At 36.2% G+C, this 14,160-nt stretch overlaps 1 protein-coding gene across 1 annotated transcript in view; it reads left to right on the top strand.

The window, feature by feature from the left end:
* Positions 1-14,160, top strand: part of pcsk5b (proprotein convertase subtilisin/kexin type 5b) — a 162,241-nt gene that overhangs the window by 123,434 nt on the left and 24,647 nt on the right. The window contains exons 21-22 of the mRNA XM_028456388.1: positions 9,510-9,612; positions 12,499-12,635. Coding sequence (XP_028312189.1) covers positions 9,510-9,612; positions 12,499-12,635 — 240 coding nt within the window. The remainder of the gene's footprint in view (positions 1-9,509; positions 9,613-12,498; positions 12,636-14,160) is intronic.

Below are 14,160 nucleotides of genomic sequence, written 5' to 3'. Positions count from 1 at the left end.
GATATTCCTGCAGGAAAGGAAATCATTTATCATAATGAACCTGTGGTACCAGGGATGGACCGATGGTTTCCCCCCCCCCCCCCCCCCCCGTAAATATATAAACATTTGAATCCATCCACAATTATTGTCACTAAAACATTCAAAAAGGTCCTCGAGAAAGAAAGTAATCAAGGTGCAACAAATGGTTTTTTTTTTTTTTTTTGCAGAGGATTTTGTCATACTTATATTTGTTGGATTTTGATTTTCCACATGAAAGGAATGTGTCATCTGTCCAATGATCGTTTTTTCATTTTTATCTGTATCGGTGCATCCCTTACTTGTTACTGTCCTAAATGAATTAGTTTTAGAACTTGATGCTCCTCCTCCTTCCAATGAAACACCAACGCACGACGCTCGACACTTAAAAACACGGATGGTGGACGATCGGCGTACAGGAAAACAAACGAGCGAAAGGATGATGAACTGGAGCTGCTTCGTCATCGTAATAAAGGATAAAAGGCAATCAGAGCGTTTAGGTTAATCCCAAACTTAAGGCTGGGATTAAAGTGCTGCTTTTCTAACAAGAAGTAGCCGTACAATTTGTAAAAGTATATCTTATTTTATTTTATTTTTGTGGGTTTTCACACCTGCAGCGTAAGCATTTACAGTATTAGATGAGTTGTTGTACTGTCGGCTGGTTATGGTTGTTGATGGTTTGTCATAAAGATTGATAAATTCCCAGTTTTGGTTAACAAAAACGTAATCATGGTCATTGTTTAAGATGACTTAAAGTCTGTGTGTGTGTGTGTGGATACTGTAATTACTGCGCGCGCACACACACACACACACATACATACATACACCCCCTCATATACAGTAAGAGCTGTTTTTATTGTGTACCTGTGACATATCTGTGACAATGCATTATTAATGTTACTCAAAGTCCTAGTTTTTTGAAAATCTTTTTTTTTTTTTTACTTAAGTGTTCTTATTAAAATGTTTAATCTGTTCATGTTTTCCTTTTCATTCTCATTATTGGTTAACTGTTTCTTATCAGAAGGTTTCTAGTGTCTGACACACACAAACACACACACCTGAGAGTGCTATATAGAGATATGAATGTCAAAATAAAAGTCTGGTGGAAAAACACCATTGTATTGAGTTAAAAACCAATTAGCTTTTTTGTTTTTTTTAAGGAGATGGGTATTCAATTCAATCCAAAAAAAACAAAAAGCATGAATTTTCCGTTTATGTGCCACTCTGATTAGTCCTGTCACTTTAAGAAAGTTCACTGTTTGTTGTGGATATAAAATACACCTGTCATCAGAATCAATGTCTTCCTTTCCAACCACTCCACTGTCATGGGCAACACCAAAAGACACCAGGGACAAGATTGTAGACCTGCACAAGGCTGGATGTGGGATGGGCCACAAAACCATCAGCAAGACGTTTGGTGAGAAGGTGAAAACAGTTGGTGTAATTATAATAAAATAGAAGTCATGTAAAATAACCACCAAAATCCCTCGGTCTGGTGCTACGTGTAAGATCTGAATAGTCCCTCCTATCTCCTTTCCTTACATATTTTCTATTTTACTTATACGTAAAAAATGACTTGTTTTCCTGCACAAAATCTGAGGGCTACTTGAGATCAAGCTGCTCCGTGTTTGGCCCCTGAACTAAAATGACTTTGACACCCCTGGTTTAGAAGGTCAACCAAGTCCACTTCCTCTCCCCTCAGCATCAGCATCTCTGTTTCCTCCTGTCTGACTGAGGGAGTCCAACGTGTGGAAGTTAACCCTGCTTTTTATCCACTGAGAGTTTAGCATGTTGTCGTCTTGTGAGTGGGGGTGACAAAGAGACCAAGACGATTTGTGTGTGAGGAAGAGTGATGTGGTTTCTGCAGACCTGTTCTCAATGGGAAGCCCCTGCCTGTTGTGTTTGTGTACAAAGAAGCGCTCTTGTTTTGAAAGGAACAATTGAGCTTTTCACCAAAAAGTGAGCGAGCACCCACAACCACAACCACATCACCCCGAAACACAGCCACATCCCTGTGTCTGGAACTCGATCTGCAACCTTTGTCCAAAAAGACACAAAAATGGAACTAGGCTCATTCCATGTCATTTCAATAAGAATAGAAAACCACCAGATAAGATGTATAGCAGATATATTTATATATTCTGAGAGAGTAGGTACATGCAGCTGTATTACTATACCACATTGTAGTTTCTTATGTTACTGAGATATTGGAAGCTGAAAATGGAAGAAAAATAAAGATGCGCCGAAATCGACACATATCTCCTCAATAAATTGGTATGGGGCGTCGATTGTAAAGTAGCACATGCTAAAATATACAGCAACGTTTTACAACACTTAGCAAAACGCATTAAAAAAACTAAAAACATTTTACAGCAAAGTTTGTGAAATTTGTGATTTTTTTTTTCTTGTAAACATATAATGTATATGTTAAATCTAAATGCGATAACTAAATGTTAAATCTAAATTTTAAATGTGAGCTTTAATTTGGTACTTCTGGTGAATTTGCAAATCAGCTAATTTTTTAGCTTCACCTGTGACATTTGGATTTAACATTTAGATTTAGATTTCCCATTACGATTTAACACTTAAGATTTACATTTAACATTTAGATTAAACATAATTTGATTTAATCTTTATAAGTGTTTAAACATATTTTTATGAGATAAAGAAATACCACAAATTTAACAAATATTGCTGTAAATCTTATCAGAAGTTCAAAAAGAAGAAAATAATTCATATACATTTTTTAAATGTCGTTTGTTGCTAAATGCTGTAAAAAGTTAAAATGACATGGAGTGACCCACTAGTAACATTTCCACTTCTTTTGTTTGGACTGTTCATTTTTTGTCCCACAGTTGACAGGTTTTATACATACAAAATATTAAAAGAGCTTCCTGTGACCCTGAAATAGGAGAAAGCAGGTCTGCAAATGAATGGATAGACATTAAAAGAACACTCAATTTCTCCAAAATCCTGCAATTTCCTTCAAATTAATCCACAAAATGTCCTCAAATTACATAAAAATGGGTCACAAAATCAAATGAGTTGAAAGTAAAGATCCTGCAGGGACAGATGAGTCACTTATTGCTTTGAAATTATCAGTGCCGTACATATTTTATAATTCATGTATACGTGGAAGTGCAAACTTGAGCACAATAATGATTACATTACATTACTCCTATTCCAGCCTAAAATCCCCAGGACTCGAACCCAGGACTTTTTTGCTGTGAGGCAGACGTGATAACAACAATCCCACTGTGCGCCCTGGCATTGGCAAAATGTGGTTACTTTTTGCGCATTGAAAGTAAGATTACCTCAGAAAAAAAAAAGAAGACGCAGGATAACAAATAGCAGCAGCTTAGGCTGCCTGGCCCCGAACAATGTCATTTTTGGGATAAAAGACTGCAAATAAGCTTAATGGAAAAACAAGTTTGGATGAACTACAGCTAAGCCTGTGGAATGTCTTTGCACCGGATAGCACGTACCACGTTCCAGAGAATTCAGTCAAAAGACTCGGTTCCACCTAGTAAAGAAATGGGGCCCCCGTGGCACATCTAATGGGCCCCATTCATATATTAGTATGCGTCAATGATTCTGTACCACCAACCGTCGTAATATTTGAATCACGAATAAATTAGAAAGCAACTTTAATGGAAATTGCCAAAAAAAAAGGGGGGAGTCGGCCCCTTCTTGAATTGTGCGAGGCAAAATCGTAATCTACGTTACCTTTGAAACAATATACCACACGACTATGTGCCCATAAATTTGATAATTACCGGGCCCCATTTTAAAAAAAAAAGGGCTCAGAGTGTCTCATCATATTAATTCATAAAGTATTTATACCAAACTGCATTCTGAACTAACGGAGGAGTAGTCATTTAACAAATGGGGACCCCCTGGCTCCCCCGTGACACGTACCGGTTAATGGGCCCCATTTATATATTGGTATGTGTCAATGGTTCGGTACCACTAACCATCAAATTATTTGACTGGCAAATAAATGAGAAATCGACTTTCATTTTATTTTTTCTTTTGGGGCCCCTTGGGGCGACCTTGGGCCCCAAATCGGAAATTAAGCTCTGAGCATCGATGCGTACACATTTATAAAATATATAATTTCAGCCCGATTCGTTCACGAATAACAGAGGAGCAGAGATTTTAACTAGTGTACACAAGAAGAAGAAGAAGAAGAACAAAGTGAGGGAGTTTGGAGTCCAGCATAAAAATACTATTCTGTGAGTTCACTGTTACACTGAATTTGTGTGCTTAAAGCTCCCATGTCATGCTATTTTTCACCCATCTCCATTTGTTCTAAGAACCCCAAAAACAGTATTTGAGGTAAATGTTTCAAACTCATCTGTTTTCCGGGGTTTTAGACTCTGAAAAGTCACTTTCTAACCAACTCTACACAAACAGGCTGATTTGCGGCCTACTTATGCATATTCATGAGTGGGAGTGTCTATAGACGGGACACTGACTTCCTCCTCCCTGCACGGTGACGTAGGGCCAGAGGATGGCCCGCCCTCCTCCCACCCACTCCGTAGCTGAGCTCATGCTGCTTTATAAACATGAGACTGAGCGTGGGGGCGGGGTGTTCACCGGTACATATATAGACTGCAGAAAATACATACATACTGCGTGAAGGACTCTGAAATGTTCACCTTAGTGGGCGTGTCTTTTTACATGTCAATCATGGCAGACAGCGTCCTGGAGGCGTGGCTCTAACTTAAAAACACTTTGGCCATGTGTATGAAGCCCTAATAGCACTTTATGATGTTTAAAGCACAGAAAAGTTGATTTAGCTTAACATGGGCCCTTTAAGAAGTCTTATTTTAAATGGCTTCTTAAAAGTCATGACAAGGCATTTCCACAGAAAACGTAACAGTTTAAAAGTGGAAAAAAATAATTGCATATTGTGAATATGCAAAAATATAATATATGTTAAGGTTTTGTTTATTCAGAGACAACTTTTTTTCAGGAAATGTGATCTCCTGACATGTTCCGATTGTCAACTGTCAGTCTTCCTCAGAGGTGATTGCTTTGATGTGACCCCACGAGGGATACATCAATCACCTCTGAGGAACATATATTTCAAAAAAGAAGACAAAATGAACTTACTGGGATTATAAAAAGATAAGAAAATGAATGTGGTGTCTCAAAAACACAACGGAATGAAAGGCCAAAGCATTCATGCTTTAGAGCAATGTTTCTCAACCTTTTTGTCTCATGGGCCCCCGAGGCCTCTCTTCTGATTAGGAGAACCCCTTTGTCACTCCAATATAATAATAATAACCTTTCTTGTTTTATTTACATGTTAATAGCTTGAAAATGTCAACCTGTACGTTTAACGCACACTAAATATCAATTTTGTGCATTACAATTATTGTATAGCAGAGACTATATTAACCTCAATTTTTAGTAATGAGCATAACATGTTAGTAACAATTTAGTAGGATATTAAAGCCACAATATTGTTTATTTCCTTAATGCAGTTTATTGTCAACGGGTGGATGAGCATGTACAGTGTCTGAAATAGGCTTAAAAATGACTCAGCATGTTGGAAATAGATTAATCAATATTTCCCGGTACCCCGTAAAATGTGTTCAAGTACCCCTAGGGGTACACGTACCCCTGGTTGGGAACCACTACTTTAGATCATTAGACTTGTGTACTGTTGATATATACATTTTTATATTTAAAAAAAGAGATGCACTGGGAGAGCGTTGAACAAGCACACATGATGCACTCCTTACAGAATCCCCATCTTTACATGGTGTTAAACATGTTTATAATATCTATATCTATAAATAATTGAAGTTTGGTCAGCACTGATGTTCCATCCTGACAAGTATCACATTTTCATGGACTGTTTTTATCCGTGGATTCCATTCATGTATACAGAATATAAAACAGTGTGGAACAAGTGTATCTATGGGTGTTATTATTCCAAAGATGTCAGAGGCTGGAGGATTATAATGAGCAGGACCTTTAGGGGAATGTAAACAACAACAACAACAACAACGAATATCTGTTGCCTGTAATTGGTGCTCAGAGACACCCTCACATACAATCTGTACCAGTGAAAGAAAGAGGCAACACACACACACACACACACACACACACGCACCCACACACACACCAAGTCTGTAAAATATACTGTATGTATTGTTTGTTTATCTGATTAATACAAATTGACGAGTCAGAAGTGCACACTATACAAAGATACAGAAATTTGACAAGCAAGCAAGAATCACACATACACAATTGAAAGAAAAAAAATAATAGGGGTAAATATGTTAGAAATAATTTTGTTATATATTGTATATTGCTTTTTTTCTATGAATGAGTGGCCACGTCGTGATGTATTCTTTAATTTCACACATAAAGCTTAGAAAGAGGGGAGAAAATTTACACCGGTGTATGTAGAAATGATCATAGAATGAACAGGTTTACAATTAAATCTTATGTTCAAAGTAGTTAGTTAGTTAGTTAGTTAGTTAGTTAGTTAGTTAGTTAGTTAGTTAGTTTATTTCTTCGGTCATTGTGAACATCCAGATCTAAGGTCATTCAAAGATCCCACACATTACACGACAAGAAAAAAAAAAAATATGTATACATTAAGAATATCAACCGCTAAATGATGCCTGACCGAAAGGGGTTTAAGCTGAAGTCTAGACTTATTTTGCCTAACCCCTTTTACAACTGAAACACTACTGTATGTCCAAAGATGACACAATTATACAGTTTCTCTCATACCAACGATGGTAACATGTAAGCACAAAACTTGAACTTCAACAATCAAAATTATATTAAGCATCAACTTCTTTTCTAATGTTTCATTCAAGTGTTCTATACTTCTCTATAATATTTAACTTGTACATTTTCTTAAATGCATGAATAGTTTTGGAGCCCTTAAGTTGTATAGGTAGACCATTCCATAGATCAACTCCTTTGACTGATAAACACCTCTTAGTATTACTCTTCGCCATGGGTTTTTGTAGCAGATCAGTTCCTCTGAGGTTATATCTTGATTCTCTAGTTTGAAACATCTTTTGTAAACAGTGAGGAAGCATGAGATTGTGAGCCTTGTACATCACAACTGCTGTGTAGACATCAACAAGATCATGCAATTTTAAGATATTTAATCTAATAAAAAGTGGATTTGTTGGAGCAAGGTATTCTGAATGGCTGATCACTCTAATTGCTTTCTTTTGTATATTAGTTTTATAGGTATTCCCCCATATTTCCACACAATAGCTAAGGTATGGAAGGATGAGGGAATTGTACAGTATATATAATGCATTTTGATTCACAGAGGTTTTTATTGTATACAGTATGGCAATAAGTTTGGAAATTTTTGTCTTTAGTGTATTTATGTGTGCTTTCCAATTTAACTTATTATCAATATTGATTCCCAAAAACTTTGTAACATACACCCTTTCAATTTCTACCTCCCCAATTTTGATTCGACATGGTTTGTTTACTTCCTTGTTTCCAAATACAATATATTTAGTTTTATGCAGATTTATGGAAAGTTTATTTACATCAAACCACTTTTTAAGTATCTTAAGTTCAGTTCCTACTGTGTTCAAAAGCAGCTCAAGATCTGTTCCCGAACAATACAAACTGGTATCATCGGCAAATAGAATACATTGTAATTTGTTGAGGACTTCGCTGATTTCATTAATGTACATAATAAATAGTTTAGGTCCCAAAACGGAGCCCTGAGGAACTCCGTGGGTTATTTTTGCCTCCATTGAGTTGATATTATCAATATGTACATACTGATTTCGGTCACTTAGATAACTTTTTAGCCAATCATGTGCTAAGCCCCTGACACCATACCTTTCTAATTTATTTAAAAGCAATGAATGGTCTATTGTGTCAAAGGCCTTGCTAAGGTCAATGAAGACTCCAACAGCATACTCACTGCTCTCAATAGATGTTGATATCTTTTCTACTAGTTCCGTAACTGCCATTGAAATGGACCTATTGGATCTAAAACCATACTGATGTTCACTTAACAGGTTATGCTTGTCTACAAAGCTATCAAGTCGTTTCACAAATAGCTTTTCCAGTATTTTTGAAAACTGCGAGAGTATTGAGATCGGTCTGTAATTGGTAAACTGTTGCTTTTCTCCACTTTTAAAAATAGGTATTACTTTGGCAGTTTTCATTTTACTCGGAAAGATACCCATTGAGAAAGACTGATTACATATATACATGAAAGGAGTAACAATAAGATCAATGATATCTTTCACGAGGACCATATCTATATCAGATCCATCTGTTGATCTCTTAGTTTTGAAGGAATGTACAATTTCAATGATTTCGCTCTCACTAACACTTTTAATGAAAAGTGAGTTTAGATTATTTTTAATATTCATTTCTTCAAATTCATTGGCATTGCTTGGTAGCACAATTTCATTGGCTAACTTCGGCCCAACACTGACAAAAAAACTATTAAATGCATTAGCAATTTCCTTTTTTTCACTGATGATTGAATTATTCATTGTGAAGTAATTTGGATATTCTTCCTTTTTTCTTCCATTCCTGATAATGCCATTCAATACCTTCCAGGTACCCTGGATATCACTCTTGTTCTGCTCCAGCAATTTGTGATTGTATGCTTTTTTATTGAATCTTATTATTTGAGTTAACTTATTTTTATACATTTTATATCTTTCTTCAGTTTGTTTAGTCCTTTGATTTAAATGTACTCTATAGAGTTGTTGTTTTCTTTTACAAGCCTTAGCTATGCCCTTGGTTAGCCATGGTTTATCCTGGCTGTTTTTGTTTTTAGTATAGTATTTTTTACACGGACAGTGCTGGTCATACAATTGGATTAGGGTAAGTAGGAAGGCATTGTATGCCTTATCAGGGTCAGGAGTTGCATACACTTCTTCCCAAGTTTGTGCACATAAGTCCCCCTTGAGAGCAGCAATAGCTTCAGGTGTTCGATGTCTTACATATTTGAAATCATTTATTTTGGTTGTAATATTTTGCAATTGTTTAAAAATACTAAAAATAGGAAGATGGTCAGTGATATCATTGATAAGTACTCCAGCTGTAATTTGACTTGCTAATTGATTAGTAAATATATTATCTATTAACGTTGATGTGTCCGTGGTAATTCTGGTTGGCTTAACAATAAGGGGAAAAAGAGAGTTGCTATACATAGTATTAATGAAGTCTGTTGTTCTTAAATTTTTCTGAGGGTTCAGTAGATTATAATACATTTACAATTCAATGAAATATTATTCATTCTGTGCTGTAAGCCCAGAAACCAATTGAAAAAGTACAGTAATAAATTAAATGTGTAAGGGATTCTGGTTCGTTATTCCAAAAACTTCATTTACTGTTGTATCTAAAAATTACAACTCTCTGTGTGCGTGTGTGTGTGTGTGTGTGTGTGTGTGTGTTTGTGTATGAAATGAGTGACATCACCTACTGTACATGTGGAGCAGGCGTGACAGCTGTGTGTGTGTCTACAGGAGAATACTGGAGCAAATATGGGATGTGCCACCTGTGTCATGCTTCATGTCAGCAGTGCAAAGGCCCAGAGAGAGAGGAGTGCACCACCTGCCCCCCCACACGGTGACCCACACCTTTACACTGACACCACCTGACAGGGTTGGGGTCAATTACATTTTTAAATTACAATTACGTCTTCAATTATTCATCAGGCATGTCCATTCTTTCTCCAGCTCTGATTGGCCAGGGCTAAAGCTCGGTCCCATAGTGTTTTATATCACCAATTTGTACAGGTTTTGAGCTTTGCAATGCTGTGTCAATCAATCTGATTGGTCAACGCCTTGTTGAACTAGAACCATGCGTAACAGCACCAAAGAGTGGAACCAAAAATAGCATTACTCATGGCACCACAGAAACCTGAATAAAAATGGATAATGTGTTTATTTTAAGCCAAATTGACACATCTAGGGGTCAAACATAAGACTAACAATGATTGGAATCAATTTGACTGACATATTATAGTTTCACACTTGTTTCCAAACTTGTGGAAAACTTTGGCACAGTTGTGGCAAAGTTTGGCTTCTGCCTGAACTTCTTTGTACAAATACGTGTATCTTTAGCTTAATGTTTATTATTGTCTCCAAACTTGCTGCAGTTGATGTCAATACATTAATTCAATTATTTCAGATTTTTTTTAGCCTTCCCTAATAAGAATTGGCTTTATATTTGATGTAAAGCTCTAGTTCTTTTTGGGCCAACTACAGATTTCTGTTTTTAAAACATGATTTATTGTCACACAGTATCATATATTTCCTAAATTTCACATCATCTGTAACCACTAAGGGTCCTACTTTAATCTGAACAACAATTAGCCATGTAGGTCACTATAGAAGCTTAAAAAAAAAACAAAAAAAACGTTTTTTGTTTTGAATATGTGATTTTTGGAGAAAAGTGAATGGGGCTCAAGATCAGCTGTAAAATACACTAAAAAATATGATCTATCATCTAATTTGATTTTCATCTCTTGGTTACCATGTTAGGCTAATCAATGAAAATAGGTTTTAATATTTTTGGTGTGGGCGTATGAGCCTTTTTTTGTGTGTCTGTAAACCCCTATATTCTTATTTTATTTCAAAAGTAAAATGATTCTCAACAGAACTAACAGGTAAACTTGATATGAAACATATTTTAATAATTGTTAACTACATATGTGTAAGACTTAGAACTATATCACGTTTTCTGTTTAATTTAATTGTAAATAACAGTTTTTGTGGAATTTTCATGCCAATTACAATGACAAAGTCCATTATCTGAACTCAATTACAATTAAATTATGATTACAGCAGCAACATATTTTGTCAGTTACAATTACATTTATCATTACATCATAGTTGTAATTAATTATGAATTACACGACTACAATTATAATTGACCCCAACCCTGTCTCACACAGTGATCCACACCTTTACACTGACACCACCTCAGACAGACAGACAGACAGACAGACAGACACAGCGTGAGTCTTAAATGCATCATAAATATTCGAGAGCCAGATGCCTTCAAGAAACTACGACTATTTAGTTGAACAATTTGAACAATTTTTACTTTTTTTCTGCAACTACACCAAACTTTCCATATTCTAACCTTTTTTTTAATCACCGTTTCTTGCCATATTTTTGCTCCTTTTAATGCATTTTTGCTCATGACTCCCATTTCTGCCACAAATTTCAATGTCTTTTCTGCACATTTTTTCCACTTTCAAGGTATTTTCAGCACTTATAAACCCTTTCCACCACTTTTCCACCTAATGTCACACATGTTGACCCATTATTGCCCATTATTATTATTTTCACCATATTTCATGCTTATTTTTGCCAATTTAACCCAATTTCTGCCACTTTTAAGCCAATATTGACCTTTTGAACTCTTGAAAAAACTATGAATGCTTTTTGATAAATATGAGCCCATTTTTGCTTATTTGATCCTTTTTCCGCAACTACACCAAACCTGCCATATTTTAACCTATTTTCATCACTTTTTCTTGTCATATTTTTGCTCCTTTTAATGTATTTTTTCTACATTACTCCCATTTCTGCCACCTCTACATTAAATTCCAATGTCTTTTCTGCACATTTTTTCCACTTTCAAGACATTTTCAGCACTTTTAAAACATTTTCACCACTTTTTCCACCTAATGTCACATATGTTGACCCATTATTGTCACTTTAAAACTCTTTTCACCATATTTCATGCTTATTTTTGACCATTTTACCCCACTTTGCCACTTTTAAGCCAATATTGCCAATTTGAACAGTTTTTACCATTTTTTTCTGTCTTTATTTTTGGCCACTTCTTATTTGCCACTTTGAACCAATTTCTGTTAAAAAAAAAATCTTATTTCCCCACCTATTCTTGTGTCACTTTTAACCCCTTTTAATTCTGATTAAAACAAGGATTTAGATTTTTAAGATGACTATATACTATGACACAAATACTAATAAACATCCTGGATAACAGTGGATATTATCCAGATGAATAAATAAATGTGGTTATCACAGATTCATAGAACACTGGACCATCATTTTGCTGACTTTATGGATGGACCCCAAAAATCTCTCCCTTTTATTCTCCCTTATAGATGGCCCTGTTTCCACATGACTGTTCTTCAATGTTCATGTCTGTGTTCGACCACCATCAGCTACAGTGGGGGTCCCCAGTCTCTGGAATCTTTATTTTGGAGGGTTGCGCACTGAAAAGGTTGACAACCACTGTGCTTTAGAGACACAGGAGAATGAAAAATCATGTGTAGAATTACCAAATAATTCAGTTATAAATTTCTCAGTCCCTGCAAATACACAAATTCAATGAAAGTCCTCAACCTTTTCCAAGGCTCACAGTTTTCCCATTGCTTATGTCACATGATGGCAGTCAGTTTTATTCTCAAACTGTGGAAACTTCCAGAGTTTGTGTATCTGATGTTGATGTTTGTGAAACACTCCCTTCCTGCAGGTTCTTTGATGACGGCCGGTGTGACATTCGCTGCCAGGCGGGTCATTACGCCATGGGGAGGCAGTGCCACCTCTGTCACCACACGTGCCACGAGTGCACGGACGAGGGACCTGAAAACTGCACCAGCTGTGACACAGGTACTGTTTCAATACAACCCACAACACACGTGTTTGAACATCAGTGATGAGCGATTTGAGACCTGAGCTCAGTCCTAAAATCTGTCAACATCAGTAGGTTTCACTACAGCATTCACTACTTCACTGAGTTACATTAATACGGCTGTGACTGGAATGTAATCGTAGTTTATTGAACATTTCCAAGTTTCAGGTTTCCAGTTTATTTCGAACATGTGTAAGTAGTACAATAAAATAAAGTGACAAACAAATCAACAAGAATAGTGAAATCAACAATATCAATAAGACCCAACATGTACGAAAAGGATGAAGCATAAGCTTATTTAAACCTACCCCATCTTCACTACCTAATCAAAAACTCACGTATACATATTTCCATATACACAAAAAAGAAAAATAGAAAATAAATAGAGTAAATAAACAAATGTGAATAATTTATGAAAACACTGTTGTTAAAGCTCCTCTTCCTCCCTGTACCTTGTGAAAACCATGTGTTTGTACCGCTTTTTAAACTGGCTCATGCTTGGACACCCAAATTGTTTCACAATCTCACTCCACAAACAGAAACACAAAAACCTTTTCACATTGTTCGTGCTCGCTGGTGTTTTAAGCCTATAACCCGACTCTGTTTAAAAAAAACATTTTTGAATATTTCCAGGAAGTAGATTGTTTATTGCTTTGTACATGATTTTTGCTGTTTGAAAATCAACCAAGTCAGTGAAGTGAAATGTTTTTGATTTTAAAAATAGTGAATTTGTGTGATCTCTTTAACCGGTATTATGAATTATTATGGCTCTTTTCTGCAGTATGGATAGTGATTGTATTCAGTGACGTGCCGTGGGCACTAGGGTAGGGTAGATTAGGGCGTTCCAAATCGAGAGCACCAATGTCAACAACAATGACAATTTCATATGTTTCTGCTGGCAAGTATTAATTCAATTCAATTCAATTGAACTTTATTTGTATAGCGCAATTTCCAACAAAGTCATCTCAATGCACTTATCAAAATATAAAATTCATAATAAAGAAAAAACCCAACAAGATCCACATGAACAAGCATTTCGCCATCTAACAAAATCAACATCATGAAACACCATTAAATAAACATAAACATATTATATATAGCCTCCATACTCTCCCAACAAGATATATCTCATGACACAGCAGCGCATCCTTTGTTTGTGTTGGAAACACAGAAACACAGAGAAAATGACAACAACAGCCTCAGTGAGGCGCATCCACTAGCGCTGTCATCCTGCCTGTAGTGTGATCCCGCCCACTAGCTAGAGAACGTAGCAGCAGCGGTCATGTGATATCAATTCACTAATGTACTGTGAACTTACGAATAGCATTTAGCATAGCGTGGTTACGTCCAAAGGCAGTGTAGAGAGCTGCCTTTGGACGTAAATGGTTGTCATCTTGGGGAATTGACTGCACATGAGCAAACACATAAACACATGCTATGGGAACAGAGGCAGAGCAGCAACGTGCCTTTGAGAAGGGGTGTGGCCTCCTCCTGCCTTACAGC

This window comes from Gouania willdenowi, chromosome 9 (assembly GCF_900634775.1).
Source record: "Gouania willdenowi chromosome 9, fGouWil2.1, whole genome shotgun sequence".
NCBI lineage: Eukaryota > Metazoa > Chordata > Actinopteri > Blenniiformes > Gobiesocidae > Gouania > Gouania willdenowi.
This window is presented reverse-complemented; position numbering and strand designations above follow the sequence as displayed.